At 41.5% G+C, this 21,139-nt stretch overlaps 2 protein-coding genes across 2 annotated transcripts in view; both read left to right on the forward strand.

Moving 5' to 3' along the window:
- The first annotated feature begins 288 nt into the window (after positions 1–288).
- On the forward strand, positions 289–13,990 carry LOC138358393 (calphotin-like). Its single transcript, XM_069316233.1, has 2 exons — positions 289–466; positions 12,606–13,990. Exons 1-2 carry the CDS (start codon positions 289–291, stop codon positions 13,988–13,990), a joined length of 1,563 nt encoding a protein of 520 aa, XP_069172334.1.
- The window catches only part of LOC138358456 (carbonic anhydrase-related protein 10-like), a 221,226-nt gene continuing 212,362 nt past the window's right edge, over positions 12,276–21,139 (forward strand). Inside the window, exon 1 of the mRNA XM_069316433.1 lies at positions 12,276–12,582. The gene's annotated coding sequence lies outside the window, so the exon portion shown is untranslated. The remainder of the gene's footprint in view (positions 12,583–21,139) is intronic.

Below are 21,139 nucleotides of genomic sequence, written 5' to 3' on the forward strand. Positions count from 1 at the left end.
CCTGTTACCTAGCAGTTAAATAGGTACCTGGGTGTTAGTCAGCTGTCACGGGCTGCTTCCTGGGGTGGAGACCTGGTCGAGGACCGGGCCGCGGGGACACTAAAGCCCCGAAATTATCTCAAGAAGATAGAGACAAGGAAAAGCCTTTAATTAGCTGCTTTAATTGCTAAAGAGGAGAATAACTGATGAATGTGATCACTATTTTAGGATGTTCAGAGATATTAGCACGTAGAGAGGAAAGAAGAGGAAGTAGAGCACGGAAGAAAAATTAACTAAGTGACACAGGAGATGGAACAGAACAAGGGAACTGAACAAGTGGAATATGTTAGAAGTGAAGTTGATGAGGATAACGTCCAACCTCATTTCAAATTTTTACATGACAACACAAGACTATCTGAAGTCACTGAATTTGGCGGTTTAGATAGGAGCCCAAGAGATGGAACACAACTCGTGCAAACCCAACCAGGTGAGATCCTCACACTTACCCGCGCATGCGTGTGACCACAAGCCTGGATTTAGAGACGCGTGTTAAATATTCTCAGGGTAAAATAGCCAAGGCTCAAGACAGGACCATTTCTCAAGACAGGAGGACCTCTGAGACTCCCAGCTGTACACTGCAGTCATTTGGAGCCCTGCCCTAGCAGGCTGGTGCTCTCTCTCTCTCTCTCTCTCTCTCTCTCTCTCTCTCTCTCTCTCTCTCTCTCTCTCTCTCTCTCTCTCTCTCTCTCTTTATCTGTGCCTGCTTCACTCATTTTCTCGCTCTCTTCGATTCTCACTAGCTCGCCTTCTCACTGTCACTATTTCTTGCTCTCTCTCTCTCTCTGTCTCTCTCTCTCTCTCTCTCTCTCTCTCTCTCTCTCTCTCTCTCTCTCTCTAAATTGTAATTGCTACTGTTACATTAGTTTAAATTTCTTTCCCTTTCTGCACACTTCCCATTGCTCCGTCTTTTGTCTTGCTCATTTATGGAAATTGCTTTAGATTGCAATGTTGTCTGTATCCGAGAATTGTATAATATAATCATTATTATATATGAAATAATTATTTATAGTAATAATTATATATATAATATTTATATAATATAATTAGTATATATATATATATATATATATATATATATATATATATATATATATATATATATATATATATGCCTATACTTGCATAAACCACAAGTGAAGATAAACAATCTTTGGACAACACCCACCAGTGGGACTCGAACCCAGAAAGCACAACTACCTTCCAGTAGCCGGCATAACTAGTATGCTTTAACCCACTACGCCATCAGACCTTACAAAAGAAGTAGATAGTTCGAGATATATATATCTCAAACATCTCTACCTCCCGAAGGCACCAGATGAGTGAGGGGTCAGTCTGCAATTTTCATCAAGCCACTGTCAATGTGAGAGAACTCGTGTCCAGCTTATAAGCCTATACTTGCATAAACCACAAGTGAAGATAAACAATCTTTGGACAACACCCACCAGTGGGACTCGAACCCAGAAAGCACAACTACCTTCCAGTAGCCGGCATAACTAGTATGCTTTAACCCACTACGCCATCAGACCTTACAAAAGAAGTAGATAGTTCGAGATATATATATCTCAAACATCTCTACCTCCCGAAGGCACCAGATGAGTGAGGGGTCAGTCTGCAATTTTCATCAAGCCACTGTCAATGTGAGAGAACTCGTGTCCAGCTTATAAGCCTATACTTGCATAAACCACAAGTGAAGATAAACAATCTTTGGACAGCACCCACCAGTGGGACTCGAACCCAGAAAGCACAACTACCTTCCAGTAGCCGGCATAACTAGTATGCTTTAACCCACTACGCCATCAGACCTTACAAAAGAAGTAGATAGTTCGAGATATATATATCTCAAACATCTCTACCTCCCGAAGGCACCAGATGAGTGAGGGGTCAGTCTGCAATTTTCATCAAGCCACTGTCAATGTGAGAGAACTCGTGTCCAGCTTATAAGCCTATACTTGCATAAACCACAAGTGAAGATAAACAATCTTTGGACAACACCCACCAGTGGGACTCGAACCCAGAAAGCACAACTACCTTCCAGTAGCCGGCATAACTAGTATGCTTTAACCCACTACGCCATCAGACCTTACAAAAGAAGTAGATAGTTCGAGATATATATATCTCAAACATCTCTACCTCCCGAAGGCACCAGATGAGTGAGGGGTCAGTCTGCAATTTTCATCAAGCCACTGTCAATGTGAGAGAACTCGTGTCCAGCTTATAAGCCTATACTTGCATAAACCACAAGTGAAGATAAACAATCTTTGGACAACACCCACCAGTGGGACTCGAACCCAGAAAGCACAACTACCTTCCAGTAGCCGGCATAACTAGTATGCTTTAACCCACTACGCCATCAGACCTTACAAAAGAAGTAGATAGTTCGAGATATATATATCTCAAACATCTCTACCTCCCGAAGGCACCAGATGAGTGAGGGGTCAGTCTGCAATTTTCATCAAGCCACTGTCAATGTGAGAGAACTCGTGTCCAGCTTATAAGCCTATACTTGCATAAACCACAAGTGAAGATAAACAATCTTTGGACAACACCCACCAGTGGGACTCGAACCCAGAAAGCACAACTACCTTCCAGTAGCCGGCATAACTAGTATGCTTTAACCCACTACGCCATCAGACCTTACAAAAGAAGTAGATAGTTCGAGATATATATATCTCAAACATCTCTACCTCCCGAAGGCACCAGATGAGTGAGGGGTCAGTCTGCAATTTTCATCAAGCCACTGTCAATGTGAGAGAACTCGTGTCCAGCTTATCAGCCTATACTTGCATAAACCACAAGTGAAGATAAACAATCTTTGGACAACACCCACCAGTGGGACTCGAACCCAGAAAGCACAACTACCTTCCAGTAGCCGGCATAACTAGTATGCTTTAACCCACTACGCCATCAGACCTTACAAACCTCAGACCTCCCACTGGTGGGTGTTGTCCAAAGATTGTTTATCTTCACTTGTGGTTTATGCAAGTATAGGCTTATAAGCTGGACACGAGTTCTCTCACATTGACAGTGGCTTGATGAAAATTGCAGACTGACCCCTCACTCATCTGGTGCCTTCGGGAGGTAGAGATGTTTGAGATATATATATCTCGAACTATCTACTTCTTTTGTAAGGTCTGATGGCGTAGTGGGTTAAAGCATACTAGTTATGCCGGCTACTGGAAGGTAGTTGTGCTTTCTGGGTTCGAGTCCCACTGGTGGGTGTTGTCCAAAGATTGTTTATCTTCACTTGTGGTTTATGCAAGTATAGGCTTATAAGCTGGACACGAGTTCTCTCACATTGACAGTGGCTTGATGAAAATTGCAGACTGACCCCTCACTCATCTGGTGCCTTCGGGAGGTAGAGATGTTTGAGATATATATATCTCGAACTATCTACTTCTTTTGTAAGGTCTGATGGCGTAGTGGGTTAAAGCATACTAGTTATGCCGGCTACTGGAAGGTAGTTGTGCTTTCTGGGTTCGAGTCCCACTGGTGGGTGTTGTCCAAAGATTGTTTATCTTCACTTGTGGTTTATGCAAGTATAGGCTTATAAGCTGGACACGAGTTCTCTCACATTGACAGTGGCTTGATGAAAATTGCAGACTGACCCCTCACTCATCTGGTGCCTTCGGGAGGTAGAGATGTTTGAGATATATATATCTCGAACTATCTACTTCTTTTGTAAGGTCTGATGGCGTAGTGGGTTAAAGCATACTAGTTATGCCGGCTACTGGAAGGTAGTTGTGCTTTCTGGGTTCGAGTCCCACTGGTGGGTGTTGTCCAAAGATTGTTTATCTTCACTTGTGGTTTATGCAAGTATAGGCTTATAAGCTGGACACGAGTTCTCTCACATTGACAGTGGCTTGATGAAAATTGCAGACTGACCCCTCACTCATCTGGTGCCTTCGGGAGGTAGAGATGTTTGAGATATATATATCTCGAACTATCTACTTCTTTTGTAAGGTCTGATGGCGTAGTGGGTTAAAGCATACTAGTTATGCCGGCTACTGGAAGGTAGTTGTGCTTTCTGGGTTCGAGTCCCACTGGTGGGTGTTGTCCAAAGATTGTTTATCTTCACTTGTGGTTTATGCAAGTATAGGCTTATAAGCTGGACACGAGTTCTCTCACATTGACAGTGGCTTGATGAAAATTGCAGACTGACCCCTCACTCATCTGGTGCCTTCGGGAGGTAGAGATGTTTGAGATATATATATCTCGAACTATCTACTTCTTTTGTAAGGTCTGATGGCGTAGTGGGTTAAAGCATACTAGTTATGCCGGCTACTGGAAGGTAGTTGTGCTTTCTGGGTTCGAGTCCCACTGGTGGGTGTTGTCCAAAGATTGTTTATCTTCACTTGTGGTTTATGCAAGTATAGGCTTATAAGCTGGACACGAGTTCTCTCACATTGACAGTGGCTTGATGAAAATTGCAGACTGACCCCTCACTCATCTGGTGCCTTCGGGAGGTAGAGATGTTTGAGATATATATATCTCGAACTATCTACTTCTTTTGTAAGGTCTGATGGCGTAGTGGGTTAAAGCATACTAGTTATGCCGGCTACTGGAAGGTAGTTGTGCTTTCTGGGTTCGAGTCCCACTGGTGGGTGTTGTCCAAAGATTGTTTATCTTCACTTGTGGTTTATGCAAGTATAGGCTTATAAGCTGGACACGAGTTCTCTCACATTGACAGTGGCTTGATGAAAATTGCAGACTGACCCCTCACTCATCTGGTGCCTTCGGGAGGTAGAGATGTTTGAGATATATATATCTCGAACTATCTACTTCTTTTGTAAGGTCTGATGGCGTAGTGGGTTAAAGCATACTAGTTATGCCGGCTACTGGAAGGTAGTTGTGCTTTCTGGGTTCGAGTCCCACTGGTGGGTGTTGTCCAAAGATTGTATATATATATATATATATATATATATATATATATATATATATATATATATATATATATATATATATATATATATATAATTTAATTATTATATAATAATGAGTACATGAGTACAAAAACTGCTAACAGGGGCTCCATTTTGAGAGTCATAGTGATGGTACTGATAATTTTAAAAACATTGCAGAGTGTTAGGAAGTGAACTTCTTTGGTGAATTTTTTCTACAAAGGAAATCTAAAACTATTTCCGTATTCCATTTCTGTCTAACCGACTGTATCTTACTGCTTAACTGTTCTCTGGCCCATGGAACTTTGTTCGCTTCTTTGTATCTCGGTATATATCGTTGTCTTCTTATTCTCTCTCTGAACTAATCCACAAGGGCCGTGATGAGGGTTCGAACCTACATCTGAGAGGTTCCCAGACGCTGCGTTAATCTACTAGGCCACGACATGGTCAAACGAATTGCAACTGGGAGTTCATCTCCCCTCACACGGATCCTGCAGTCTCTCCGAGACGCAAAACTCTCTCTCCTCCCACATACCTCCACCCCACCTTGTCATACAATACCTTTAATTTAGATTGTGTTGGAAAAACATATAATGGGATGACCGAACGGAAAACAACAGACTGAAAAGGTTCGCACGTGATGGTGTCATTAGCTATACCCATTGGTCCTATAGAACCTTGGTAACAGCTTGTGGCTTGTAGTACAGTCTTGCAGTGAGCACAATGTCAGGCGGGAGATATATGGATGTTTATGGTTGGTCTGTGTAGCCTTACAGTAGGCCTGTAGAGATACGTCTGATCTCGGTGCTCACAGAGTAGGGCTGTCGAATAAGTGCTGGTGTGTTTAAGTTGGTATTGAAAATATTTGTTTTTAGACAAATTAAAGAAAAATTGTTGTACGACTGTTTGTAGGAAGGTCTGAGTGGAGAATAAGTGGAGCATTCAAACCATCCGAGGGAAACGTATGAACACTGAAAGAATAGAGTGGAGCATTGTAAGAATGGACATCCTTAAAGAAAAAACTGAAACGTTGAAAGGTAGCATGCAACATTAGCAGAGTAGTCACACCCTCGGAAGATCAGTCAAGAGAATTTGGGAAGCGTTTTCACTTTTGGTCAGCTTACTATTGGTCAGTCTATAGCGTTAGTGAGGCTTTCACACATATCATTAACATTAACACCTTCGGATTTTCTGCCTTGAGCATTAGTTGAGTATACATACTTCAGTATATGTCAACGTCAAAAGCCAAGTGTAGTTCTGAAGCGTTAATTATTTTGTTGTTATTCGTTTCTAAATTATAAGTGTTATTCAAAATACTCTATTTATTTTACTCTTTTTGATGATAATCTTTATTTGGCAATTCTTTTAATATATATAAATTGCAAAGACAAATAATAAAGTGCAGGAACTAGGACAATATTTATTTGTGAGGCAGAAAGGTTTTAACGATCCGCCAGTGGCATTATTGGCTCCAAGAGACACAAGCTTCACTGAATTATGCTCTAATTATGTTTCCTCATCGGTAATCGAACACTGGATTACATTAGGTTCCTATTCCAAAACGGTAAACGTTCTTCTGATAATCAATATCTTACAGAATTAGTTTAGCTAGATGGGGAACCCGGATGTTCTCGCGTCTCTCTACTCCAGCCCCTTCCCCCCCTCCTTCTTTCCCTATTTACCATCGCTCCAAATCTCCCTCCCCTACCTCTCTTCCCTTAACCTCTAAACCCACTTCTACTTTCTCTAATCATCCTTCCTCTCTACCTTTCTCCCACCCTCTTCCGCAACATCTTCCACTCCACATTTCACCCCTCTCCGCACCTTTTCCAACCCTCCCCCCTTTCATTTTGAACATTTGCTTGAGGCTAACCCAAATCCAATGCTGGGCTCCTGTTTTGAAGAGACAAATAGACTTTCTATTTTATATACATAGATAAGCAAAGAGCAATATAATAATTAACATATTTTATTCCATCTCTTCCTCACTTCTTTCTCATCCACTCTGCTCTGCTCCTTCAAATCTTCTTTCCGAATTAAACTTCTAAAGTCAAGTGCAATATACATGGATTAGTTGAAATATATTTTCTGGTCCCAAATTTGAAAGTGATGCATCTTGTAGCAGAGAAATGTGGTCATTGGCTCCTGTCACTAGAAGGAAGGTTGACCTGGAGAGTAGAGCTAGATGGATTGATGTGTGTGTGTGTGTGTGTGTGTGTGTGTGTGTGTGTGTGTGTGTGTGTGTGTGTGTGTGTGTGTGTGTGTGTGTGTGTGTACTTGTGACTATGTAAGTGTTTGATCCTGCTAATCCGTAAGACTATGGGTCACTTAGTTTGGTAGTCTTTCTCTTAGTGGGTGAATCTTCTCCCAACGTGTGTACGTCAGTAGATCAATATGTCATTTTGCAAGTAACTCTTTCTTCGTGTATTGCAATCCGTTATAATACATGGAAATTCACATTTTGCTTTGTAACAATATTTGTTGGAGCTAATTAAAGTTTAGCATACATCAAATGCAGTTAAAAAGGTCATTAAATTAGAGGCAAGTTTTTTTTTAAATACCTTAAGACTTGCTAAAATTGATCATAACCAAATCATCTTAAAATGTTCTTTCATTGACGATATACAGACCTGGTTTAATAATTATATCAGAATGGTTATATTATATATATATATATATATATATATATATATATATATATATATATATATATATATATATATATATATATATATATAGTGTATAATATATATCAAATGTTTCGAAATTGGTATTGGAGCTGATTTTCCAATGGGCAAGAATTTTGTATACAAATAGTTGCATATCAAAGTTTAATGGAAAGTGAGGCTGTCGCACTTGAGGAACTCTCACACCATTAGAAAGCGATCCTGAAGCCATAGTTAAGTATTTACACTTTGGAATGTCCTCCCGGGGCATTAATTATTAAATATCAATAAATACACCCTATAATGAGCATAAAGATAAAGAGTCAGTCATAGTTATTAAATAGTTACATATATTTATTTGATAATCAGATTTATTTGTGATTAGTTTGGCTAAAAAAGTTTATTCGGTTTTCGTTACCATAATTTAACGAATTGAACGCCCTCACAAAACGATAAACTAATGAAGGCGCTCGAACCGGAACGTTATCTTTTATCTATGAATGAAGGAAAACCTTCACTTGACTACATTTCTGAGTCGGTTACATTTTTAACGACATGCCAGCAACTAATCCAGGAACTGTTTCCTCGTCTAGAAACAAACGCAGAACTCTATTAGATTTTAATTCCAAAACGGTAAGCTTTTCTCCAGTGTTCAAAATTGCTCTTTTTAGTCTACATGTATTTTAATATTCATATTAATTAATATATTTTATCTGACTCTTCTTTCCTTCTCATCCTTTACCTCTCACCCTTTCCCTCTTCTTCTCCCTTCGGGTCCTTCTCTTACTCTCTCACACACACACACGCACACACACACACACACACACACACACACACACACACACACACACACACACACACACACAGGCACACGCACAGTACCCGAGACTGAGAGGTATGAGCTACGAGGAGAGACTACGGGAATTAAACCTCACTTCGCTGGAAGACAGAAGAGTTAGGGGGGACATGATCACCACATTCAAGATTCTGAAGGGAATTGATAGGGTAGATAAAGACAGTCTATTTAACACAAGGGGAACACGTACAAGGGGACACAGGTGGAAACTGAGTTCCCAAATGAGCCACAGAGATATTAGAAAGAACTTTTTTAGTGTCAGAGTGGTTGACAAATGGAATGCATTAGGAAGTGATGTGGTGGAGGCTGACTCCATACACAGTTTCAAGTGTAGATATGATAGAGCCCAATAGGCTCAGGAACCTGTACACCTGTTGATTGACGGTTGAGAGGCGGGACCACAGAGCCAGAGCTCAACCCCCGCAAACACAACTAGGTGAGTACAACTAGGTGAGTACACACACACTATTTTTCTTTTATCGCCGAGTTCATATCTGCTGGTCCTCCACTCTCTCCAAAATTCACCTATTGATGCCAGAAGCTATACTCATGGATTGGGCGAAATAAGATTTCTGGTTCCAAATTTGAAAGTGATGCGTCTTGAGGTAGAGCGATGTGATCTTTGGCTCTTGCCACCAGGAGGAAGGTTGGCCTGGAGCGAAGAGCTAGATGGATTGGTGTGTGTGTGTGTGTGTGTGTGTGTGTGTGTGTGTGTGTGTGTGTGTGTGTGTGTGTGTGTGTGTGTGTTTGTGTTCTTCAGTGCGTACCTGCGTGCGTGTTTGCACGGCTGCCGTGTTTTTCTGTGTGTATCTGTATTTGTTTTCAATATAAATGGTTGGATCCGGAAGAAATATCGCTCTGGTATAAGATGGTGTTTGATTGCCCTCATTATACTGAACCTTTTGCCTGAGCTCACAGCGGGCTTGGCGAGGCTGTCACACTATATCCGTGAACACGTCAGCTTCGTGTTCATATATATATTATATATTCATATATATGATTATATATATATAATGGTCGTAGACCATTACAACGCACTGAACTCACTCATGTGATAACTTTGGCCATTGGAGAACATTTTTTAACGTTCTCTTTTGTGCATATTTTTTCTAAATTCGTGTTATTCTAGAGACTAGTCAGACAGAAAATAGATACATGTAAGTTGAAAGGCTGAAGTAATGGGAGTGAATTGTTTCTTTGGTAGTACTAATGTGTATATAAGTGCTGGGGATGGGAGGGCAGGAGGGGAAAGGAGAGGCATAACTGTAAGGCAGTTGTTGATGTTGTTTAAGATTCGCTACTTGGAATAAAAGTTCCAAGTAGCACGGGGTATGGTGAGCCCGTAGTGGACTTACCTGGGACAGGAGAGTGGCTGTAACTTGTGTAAGGCAGAAGGATTAAGGCTTAAATACACAGTATGGGGTGTAAATGACAGCTGCCTCGCGTGGGTCAACGAACACTTTGACCTTATCCTTTATTAAAAAAAATTATGTTGTCAGTATCATCAAAATGCAATTAAAAACAGAATAATTCTATTAAAAAGAAAAATATAAATATAAAAACCAGGCAAATAAAAAGACATTATTAATTAATACACTTGACTACTTAAAGAGTATATAAATTTGAAGTATATAACGCATGAGTTACTGTGACTTAACACGCGTCTCAGCTCACCCATTCCACAACACACATGTGCCTCACCTCACCCTGTGCTCCACCTCACACTGTGCTCCACCTCACCCTGTGCTCCACCTCACACTGTGCTCCACCTCACCCTGTGCTCCACCTCACACTGTGCTCTACCTCACCCTGTGCTCCACCTCACCCATTCCACTTCTGCTACTTGTGCCTCACCTCACCCTGTGCTCCACCTCACCCATTCCACTTCTGCTACTTGTGCCTCACCTCACCCTGTGCTCCACCTCACCCTGTGCTCCACCTCACCCATTCCACTTCTGCTACTCACCCAGCGAGCTGAAGCATCGCTCTCTGTGGTTTATTTTCCAGATGTCCGCTATGTGGCCCTTCTCTCCTACAGTTAGTACGAGTGAAACTATATTACACATTTTCATCACAATCCAAATTTTGTAGGTTATCAAAAAAGTATTCCTAATTACAATATACAATTTACTGTCTACGATTATAGATAGCTACTATTCTTGTGCTGTACGGTGACTACTAGTTGCTGACAATTGTGTCGAAGCGGGCAATATAAAGCGCCTGTAAAAGACATTGATGATTGTGATTATTTAACGTCAATAAACTGGAATATGGCGTTGAATCTAGCCTTAATCGAAGGTTGAGATCCCTTGGGGGTTAGATTAATGATCCCCACTACTAAGCTTTCACACTGAACAGCCAGGGCGCTCTCTTCAACCTTCAAGTTAATATAATTATAAACAAAATTCCTTAGATTTGTCTTGAGAATCAGAGCTGTGGAAACCTTAGTGATGGCGCTGAACACTAGACCAATCTTCACGGCTCAACTACAGGTTTGTTGGGGAAGGAGAGGACACTACTTGGCTCTCTTCTCCTCCTACACACACACACAAACAGCTCTCTCTCTATCTCTTTCTCTCCTCGTCTACAGTTTCTGCCACCAGCTTCCGCTTTGACTCTCTCATCATGTTTCCTATCTCTCCTGGGCATCTTCTCTACTCCCTCTTCACCCTCTATGTTTTTGTCCAACTTTGTGATCCTCACCAGCTTATATCCCTCACACCCTCTCTACTCGTTCCATCTCATTTTATCAAGCCACAGATATTTATATCTGCTATATATGTGGCTCTTCCTTACAGACACTCCATAGGAAAAACTAAAGCCGGAGACTGTTATGAGTGAGGACAATCACCCCGACACCTGGTAAACTCTCCCAAATTTAATAAATAAAAATATCGTTATACAAATAATTAAATAAATATATTATTCATTATCAACAAGATATATGTGAGGTCCAAGGGAAGAAGTGTGTAAAAAAAAAGGTCTTATTAATAGAAATGTTGTATTTTTCAAGGTCTCTTGTTGAGGTTACTGGAAATGCTATATAATCTATAATGCTCCATATGCATAGTTTTGGATAAATCTCAGAGTATACACACCACTATATTATATATGCGATGTTCTTATGAGATTTTATTTAAGAGATCCTCTGTTCACAATACGTCCAAGCTGTATGTTATATTGTTTAAGCATTTCTCACAACGTAAATTATATAACATCTTTATGGTACGAAACTGTTATACACTGTTGAATCACGCTCTGTGGCACTGTATAACCTGTACACTATGGCGTCGGGCTCTCTGTGACACTATATAAGCTGTACACTATGGTGTCTGGCTCTCTGTGGCACTATATAACCTATACACTATGGTATCTGGCTCTGTGGCACTATATAGCCGTATATTATGATGTCTGGCTCTCTGTGGCACTATATAAGCTGTATATTATGATGTCTGGCTCTCTGTGGCACTATATAAGCTGTACACTATGGTGTCTGGCTCTTTGGTACTATATAGCCGTATATTATGATGTCTGGCTCTCTGTGGCACTATATAACTTATTCGCTATGGTGTCTGGCTCTCTGTGGCCCTATATAAGCTGTACATTATAGTGTCTGTCTCTCTATGGCACTATGTAACCAGTACACTATGATATCTGGCTCTGTGGCACTATATAACTTATACACTATGGTGTCTGGCTCTCTGTGGCACTATATAACTTATTCGCTATGGTGTCTGGCTCTCTGTGGCACTATATAAGCTGTACACATTGGTGGCGGGAGTCAGTGTGCGTCCAGCCCTGGAGATGAGCGGGCGGCAGCAGTGGGTCGCGATAGTTCAGTTCCTCTCCGCTCGCGCTGCCAGTGGCGTCTTGCGTTCTGTATCATTTCGCTCTGTACCGCGACTCGAGTTCTGTGGCTGTACGACAAAGGGGGAATACCGCAAAAGGAAAAATTAAATGTGTTTTGGATTGATGGAAAACTAACACTACCACTTATTAAAATTTGAGACATAGAAACTTTTGGCTCTTAAGCATATATTGAGTGACGTGTTAATGTACACAGTGTTAAAGAATGAGTTTGGGATGACGTACAGTAATATATCCGGCATCGCTATGTAGAACAGTAAGTACTTTTCTACCTCACAGTAGCACCAGTCTGCTTCACAGTAGCACCAGTCTGCCTCACAGTAGCACCAGTCTGCCTCACAGTAGCACCAGTCTGCCTCACAGTAGCACCAGTCTGCCTCACAGTAGCACCAGTCTGCCTCACAATAGCAACAGTCTGCCTCACAGTAGCAACAGTCTGCCTCACAGTAGCAACAATCTGCCTCACAGTAGCCACAGTCTGCCTCACAGTAGCCACAGTCTGCCTCACAGTAGCACCAGTCTGCCTCACAGTAGCAACAGTCTGCCTCACAGTAGCACCAGTCTGCCTCACAGTAGCACCAGTCTGCCTCACAGTAGCACCAGTCTGCCTCACAGTAGCAACAGTCTGCCTCACAGTAGCACCAATCTGCCTCACAGTAGCAACAGTCTGCCTCACAGTGGCAACAGTCTGCCTCACAGTAGCACCAGTCTGCCTCACAGTAGCAACAGTCTGCCTCACAGTAGCAACAGTCTGCCTCACAGTAGCACCAATCTGCCTCACAGTAGCAACAGTCTGCCTCACAGTGGCAACAGTCTGCCTCACAGTAGCACCAGTCTGCCTCACAGTAGCACCAATCTGCCTCACAGTAGCAACAGTCTGCCTCACAGTGGCAACAGTCTGCCTCACAGTAGCACCAGTCTGCCTCACAGTAGCACCAGTCTGCCTCACAGTAGCAACAGTCTGCCTCACAGTAGCAACAGTCTGCCTCACAGTAGCAACAGTCTGCCTCACAGTAGCAACAGTCTGCCTCACAGTAGCACCAGTCTGCCTCACAGTAGCACCAGTCTGCCTCACGGTAGTACCAGTCGGCCTCACAGTAGCACCAGTCTGTCTCACAGTAGCACCAGTCTGCCTCACAGTAGCACCAGTCTGCCTCACGGTAGTACCAGTCGGCCTCACAGTAGCACCAGTCTGCCTCACAGTAGCAGCAGTCGGCCTCACAGTAGCACCAGTCGGCCTCACAGTAGCACCAGTCTGCCTCACAGTAGCACCAGTCTACCTCACAGTAGCAACAGTCTGCCTCACAGTAGCAACAGTCTGCCTCACAGTAGCACCAATCTGCCTCACAGTAGCACCAGTCTGCCTCACAGTAGCACCAGTCGGCCTCACAGTAGCACCAGTCTGCCTCACAGTAGCACCAGTCGGCCTCACAGTAGCAACAGTCTGCCTCACAGTAGCAACAGTCTGCCTCACAGTAGCACCAGTCGGCCTCACAGTAGCAACAGTCTGCCTCACAGTAGCAACAGTCTGCCTCACAGTAGCACCAGTCTGCCTCACAGTAGCAGCAGTCGGCCTCACAGTACTCTTGCATGTATATGAAGAGAAACCTTTGTTTATAGTCTCAACTAGCTTAACATTTTCACCTCATGATTACCTTAACTAATTGTCAAAATATAATAAATCCCTTACGAAATAATTAATGAATTAACTTTGAAGTATAACAAAATGTAAGAATTATATTGAAATAGGCATCATATATACATATATATATATATATATATATATATATATATATATATATATATATATATATATATATATATATATATATATATATATAGACATCTACCATGTCTAGTAATATTTTACTAGACGCTCGACCACTCTGGCCTAGTGCCCCACTCTAACTAGGTCTCTGATCATTCAGCCAAGGTCACTCTAGCAAGATCTTCGATCACACTAGCTATGCGCGCGACCACTCCAGCGAGCTCAACCACTCAACTAAGACACAAAGGAGGCTGTAATTGCGCACGAAATAATATATTGTTACCGTGTGTGGGCCTCGGTGCTCTGAGCTCTGGTAGTAGAGTGAGCTGTCAGCGTGAGGCTCTCAAAGGAGACGTGTTAATACAACAAAGTACTGTGTTAAATTGGAACAATACAATAACCAGTCACATAACTGTATTATGAAAAGCTTCAACGGAAGAATTACAGAAGCTTGTGTTAAGTGATGTAAGTAAAGCGATAGGATGGCAGATTTAACTGTGCAGTCGCGTGGTTTTAATATAAGTGATAAAGTGTAATATAACACTGTAGTGTACTCCAGTTGTAAAGTATAATGCAAATAGTGAGTCTGAGTGGAGAATTACAGTGCTGGAGTCTTGGAGAGTACCAGCAAGGTGCCGGAGGCTGACTCTTAGATGTGTGTGTGTGTGTGTGTGTGTGTGTGTGTGTGTGTGTGTGTGTGTGTGTGTGTGTGTGTGTACGTACTCACCTATTTGTGCTTGCGGGGGTTGAGATCGGGCTCATTGGTACCACTTCTCAAATGTCAATCAACTGGTGTACAGATTCCTGAGCCTACTGGGCTCTGTCATATCTACATTTGAAATTGTGTATGGAATCAGCCTCCACCCGTGTGTGTGTGTGTGTGTGTGTGTGTGTGTCACGAGCACACTATACCGAGTCCGGCTATATGTCTTCTCCTCCAGTACACAGTGCCGGGAAACCGCACCATAATCCGTGTGACTTACAGTTCCTCGACAGGGAACATCGTCATTATAACGGATCCTATCATAACACACCTGTTGGATCGTATAGCTCATATAACACCTGTAGAAGCCCAGCTATAATAACACATCTGTTGGAGCATATAGCTCTTATAACACCCGTAGAAGCCTAGCTGTTAAAACACACCTGTAAAAGTACAGCTGTCATGAACCCCTGAAGAACAGGTGTCATAAGGCATGTCATATGACACTTGTTGTAATGCTCCTTACACCAGCACATACTCTTCGCTGACCCGTCATTTACACGTTTTTTCTCGAACGTTCACAGTTGGTAGTTTATGAATGACATGGGCATGAAAGACAAGGTCATGAATGACAAGGTCATGAAAGACAAGGGCATGAAAGACAAGGTCATGAATGACAAGGGCATGAATGACAAGGGCATGAATGACAAGGGCATGAATGACAAGGGCATGAATGACAAGGTCATGAATGACAAGGTCATGAATGACAAGGTCATGAATGACAAGGTCATGAATGACAAGGGCATGAATGACAAGGGCATGAATGACAAGGGCATGAATGACAAGGTCATGAGTGACAAGGTCATGAATGACAAGGGCATTAATGACAAGGGCATGAATGACAAGGGCATGAATGACAAGGGCATGAATGACAAGGGCATGAATGACAAGGGCATGAATGACAAGGGCATGAATGACAGGGGCATGAATGGCAAGGTCATGAATGACAAGGTAGTGAATGATAAGGCTGTGAATGACGAAGGCGTGATGACCAAGGGGGGGGGATAAATGATAAGGTCCTATTTTTGATACCACATACCTGCCCGCCCAGGAAATTCTTATGGGCTGTAAATAACGCCTTGTGTACCGCCGGGATCAAAGATTACAGTCTGACTAGATAATCGATGTTCTATTAAGACAATTCCAATAATTGGTGGATAGTTGCTTGCTGCCAGAACTGGGGCACGCCTATTTGTTCATATAAAATATAATATGTATATATTATAGATTTACATTTATATCTAATGCTACTAAAAAGAATCTCACCCGAGTCTAATTTGGCAGTGATGTTTAGTACAGAAAGTAATGCAGTGTAAAATTGTCTCCTCTCCTCTCCCTCACAACTATCTTCAGAGGATAAAATTGCAACTCTGAAATTAAATTCGGTGTCTTGTCCTCATAATTGGCGTCCCGGCATGAGTTATTTCTGGCAAACAGGTTTATTACCGAGTGATGTAGCACAGGCTTGTAATGCCAATTTATTTCTTCATATCGGGCTCGCTAAGGTATATATATCAGCTTGTGGAGTAGGAGCGAGAGGGAGTTGTGGAGGTAATGGTGGCCCCTCTGGTGGTGGAGGGGTGGTAGTGGTGGGGGTGTGGTTGGTGGTGGTGGTGGTGGTGGTGGTAGTTGTGTTGGTTCGTGCTTGAGGGGCCTTGGGAGGGTGTTAGTGAGAATAGTGGGTAATGTTTCGTAGCGTAGTGGTAGTAGTAACGGTTGGTGCTTGTGTTGGTAGGATGATAGTGGTGATGATCGGCACCTTTGTAAGTGGTTGTGGTACTAGAGGAACAGTAGTGATGATGACACTGGTTGTAATATTGATAATGGAGCGGTGAGCGTTTATTATATAAAATAACATGACTGTACAATCTACCACTAGATTGCATAGGTTATGACCCATACCCTTTACCCTTGCCAAGATAAATGCAATAAACCAATCATACAAGGTGACCTTACACAGGTATATACATATATATATATATATATATATATATATATATATATATATATATATATATATATATATATATATATATATGTGTGTGTGTGTGTGTGTGTGTGTGTGTGTGTGTGTGTGTGTGTGTGTGTACTCACCTGGTTGTACTCACCTAGTTGTGCTTGCGGGGGTTGAGTTCTGGCTCTTTGGTCCCGCCTCTCAACCGTCAAACAACAGGTGTACAGGTTCCTGAGCCTATTGGGCTCTATCATATCTACACTTGAAACTGTGTATGGAGTCAGCCTCCACCACATTGCTTCCTAATGCATTTCATTTGTCAACCACTATGCAATCCATTTGTCAACCACTACTACACACTGTCAACCACTACACACACACACACACTGTGTGTGTGTGTGTGTGTGTGTGTGTGTGTGTGTGTGTGTGTGTGTGTGTGTGTGTGTGTGTGTGTGTGTGTGTGTGTAAATCACGAAAAATAAACACGTGATTAAATATGTGACAGTGTCAGACCACGGAAGGAAAATTGAAACAGGAATTTCCTTAAGTACTTTCGTATATCAATACATCTTTAGAAGGAGATGTATTATATATATATATATATATATATATATATATATATATATATATATATATATATATATATATATATATATATATATATATATATATACAATTACCTGTTAGGATTTTGGAGGTCTCTACTCAAGAGCGAATCTGGTCAGGCGGTTATCCATCCATTTCTAGACGTAATCCCTCTGATCGAATGAGGCGCTCTGTCTAAGGACGCAACCATTGTCAAAGTTTTCTCTAAAAATAACACTGACCTTTCATAAAGTTCAATATCACTTATCACCTCTGGCACACACCTGTCACCCCATGACACTGACCACATGTCACTCCAGTGATACCCTGACATACCACTGACACCAATGACACCAACGATTCAAATGTCTCTGCCATATGTTACAAGAAAGACTCTTGTGACACACCATTGACACACGTTACATCACAAATAAACTCCAATATTTAGTGTCAAAAACGTATACGCGCGAGTGTGTGTGTGTGTGTGTGTGTGTGTGTGTGTGTGTGTGAGTGTGTGTGTGTGTGTGTGTGTGTGTGTGTGTGTGTGTGTGTGTGTGTGTGTGTGAGTGTGAGTGTGTGTGTGTGTGTGTGTGTGTGTGTGTGTGTGTGTGTGTGTGTGTTTCAAATGAGTTCTCAAACATTAAGTGTGTACGAGAAAACAATTATCGAACTGTTGATTCTAATGGATCATTATGACGAGGAGGTTCTGGACAAGCGTGGGTGATATTACGGTCCAAACTGGAGTAAAAATGTGAAAATTCCAGGAACCTGAGCACGAGACGAGGGTCAGACCTGCACCTCGCCGCGCCGTGTATTCAATAACATGTAAATCTCTTACCGCTGTTGAGGTAAAATGAGAGTTTATAATAAATCAAACTGATGTTATGAGTTTCATGATGCTGCTAGTGGTTTTCTTTTTATTTGTAAATGCATTTTTATCTCTTTCCTTTCTCTCTCTCTGCTCGTGGTGTCACGTGTATCTATTACATATTGAAAGGACTTACTCCAAGCGCAAGTTGGCCAAGAAACAATTCACGGCTGCTGTTCTAATGCTTTTGAGAATGGCAGAGCCAACTTGTGGCTAATGATGGCTGAGCGCCCTGTGTTGTGGGTTGGCGAATTCTGTTTGTCCACGAACTTAGGCTAGGTGAAAATCCTTTTACATTACAGTAAATAATTGTCATAAGAAGGTACCAAGCCGTGAAGACTATGTAACATTATGCATAAAAATTAAACCGTTAACGTTTCTCAGGCATAAAAGGCTCAGATATGCAAACAAATGCAACCAGAACGGATCAAAGACTGGTGAAGAGATCAGTCTTGTTATGATACCAAATTCTATTAAAAATTTACTGAACATGTTTGAGTCATTCCCATAACTAGAATGAACCAAAGAATATTTAATATATACGTAAAAATGTATAATGCAGTTGATATATGGTTTAATATGAGTTTTATGTAATGTGTTAAGGTAAAATCCGATGGCATTGGGTAGGGAGGTGACGTCGTATGCGTTGCCAACTCTCTACATGTCACGTGACCTGGCACAGATATTGTCACGATTTCATACAGAAATCACAATAGCGTTATACATCGAATGAACAAATCCACAAGGGGGATTTGCGGATTTGTGGGTTAAGGCGCGTCCGAGATCCTCTAGGACGTGGGTTCGAACTCTCATCACGGTCCATTGTGGATTTGATCATTGTCACGATTAGTTACTTGGGCATCAGATTCGAGGGAATAATAGGAAATGACATTGCAGACGAAGCTGCAAAACTTGCTACTAAGAGGAGAAATGTAGACATTTACATACCACAGAGTCTATCACAGATTAAGAAAGTAATTAGAAACAGAGCAATGCAAAAGACGTACAGTGACCACAACACAGCAGTTGCAACATCAGGATCTGCGGGTTGGTACAAGAATTCAACCAACTACGAACCACTTAGTTTGATGAAAGGGAAAAGTAGAGCAACAGAAGTGCATTTACATCGCATCAGGCTTGGATACCCATGTGCATGGGAAATAGGCTTACAGGTTCCGGAAGATGAGAGGAAATGTCAACACTGTAGAGAAATGCCCGACAGACCACTGGAATATTATCTAACACAGTGCACAGTTACAAACCCATTAAGATTTCAACTTAGATTCAACAGAGCAGAAGAAGTTGTTAAACACATATGGCAAAATCTTACTGAAGCGACCATACGAGTCATAAATACTCATACTCCGCTCAAGTAAAACAGAAACAAGCAACACTTAGTGGGCCAACCAGAGGCTTAGGGCCCGCGCAGGAATATCACTGCAAAAAAAAAAAAAATCAGATTCGAGTCTAAACAGCAACGATGAATTTTAATATATTCATGTTATCTTTGGTGATATTCAGTAACATTTGCTACTAGGAAATATATTTATTCAAGGATATATACATTTGGACAAAAGAGTTACTGCTTCTGTAACAACTGTCGATGTGAAACTGTCGACAACCCGTTTCATAATCATCTTTAAAGGTCATCTTGAGTCTATAACAGCAATGTGAATTATTTGAGACATTCTGCATTCGTCACTCCAGACATCCAGATTAAGTGGACAAATGGTCGAGGTCTTTGTTAGAAGTTCTATCGTTTGTGCTAATCAGCGTTTCTGAGACATTTATGTTGACACTGATCTTCGTCTCGACAAGAGAAGACAAATTGGAACTGGACAGTCCCTATTTACAGAAGAGGAATCACCTTAACGGACATGTTGGCAATAATCTTGTGAGCTACTTTGGGAATTTGCAGATAATTTAGTTTCCGTATATAACTGGCTGTCGAGAAGCGAGTGGTGAAGGCAGTGTCTCTCCTCCCTAGCGAGCAGGAAGGCTGCGAGGATTTCTGCATAAAAATGTATTAACTAAAACTTGACACCGAATCTTAATTCCTTAAATATTTAATGTGAGTGAAAGTGAACAATTAACTGCTTATTTTATGTAACATTCTCATGCAGTTGATTATTTTGAATATAAAATTATAAATTTGTCATGCCTTTACACACTAGAATACCTAGTATCAATTCCCTTGGATCTGAGGTGACTACCGCCGTACTAGACCACTGAGATGACCACCGTGACTGGGAGGACGAACCATCGTCCTCCCAGTTACGAGGGAGGTGGTCAGTGCTGCCTCCATAAGACTGCCGCCATTCCAGAATGTGAGAATAAGCAGCAGGAGTAAAACCAGCTACGAAGATTAAATTATTTAGAAACTTTTCTCTCAGGGAAATGAATAAATTACATTCGAGGGAACCTTACAAACTCTCTTCAAATGAATGTAAAAACAATTCTTCTCTTACCTTTAATATTATGATATAATAATAATAGTTTTTTACTACTTTGTTATTTATATCCAACACAATAACATTGCAGAGACAAAAAATACTTGTATCCCTTAAGAAGTTTACCATTTACTGTAAAAGTAAACTACTATTGCAGCATTAAGGTATTCCTGCCTTTGAGTGACTAATATTTACGTCTACAGATCAGCCCTCTCATGCACCTTATGAATTCAAACAAGCCAGATAATGTTATTTAAGAATGACAAAAAATAATCTGTTTAAATATACGGCTATAAATGTATCGAAGCAGCTTGTCCATGTTACAAGGTCCCGACATTGTCTCCCAACAACTACAGAAAGAACATAATTGTCAGCGAAGGTAACCATACCATTACGGGCTTCCCTTGCCCAACTTCAGCCACTCT

This window comes from Procambarus clarkii, chromosome 83, assembly GCF_040958095.1.
Source record: "Procambarus clarkii isolate CNS0578487 chromosome 83, FALCON_Pclarkii_2.0, whole genome shotgun sequence".
Taxonomy (NCBI): Eukaryota; Metazoa; Arthropoda; class Malacostraca; order Decapoda; family Cambaridae; genus Procambarus; species Procambarus clarkii.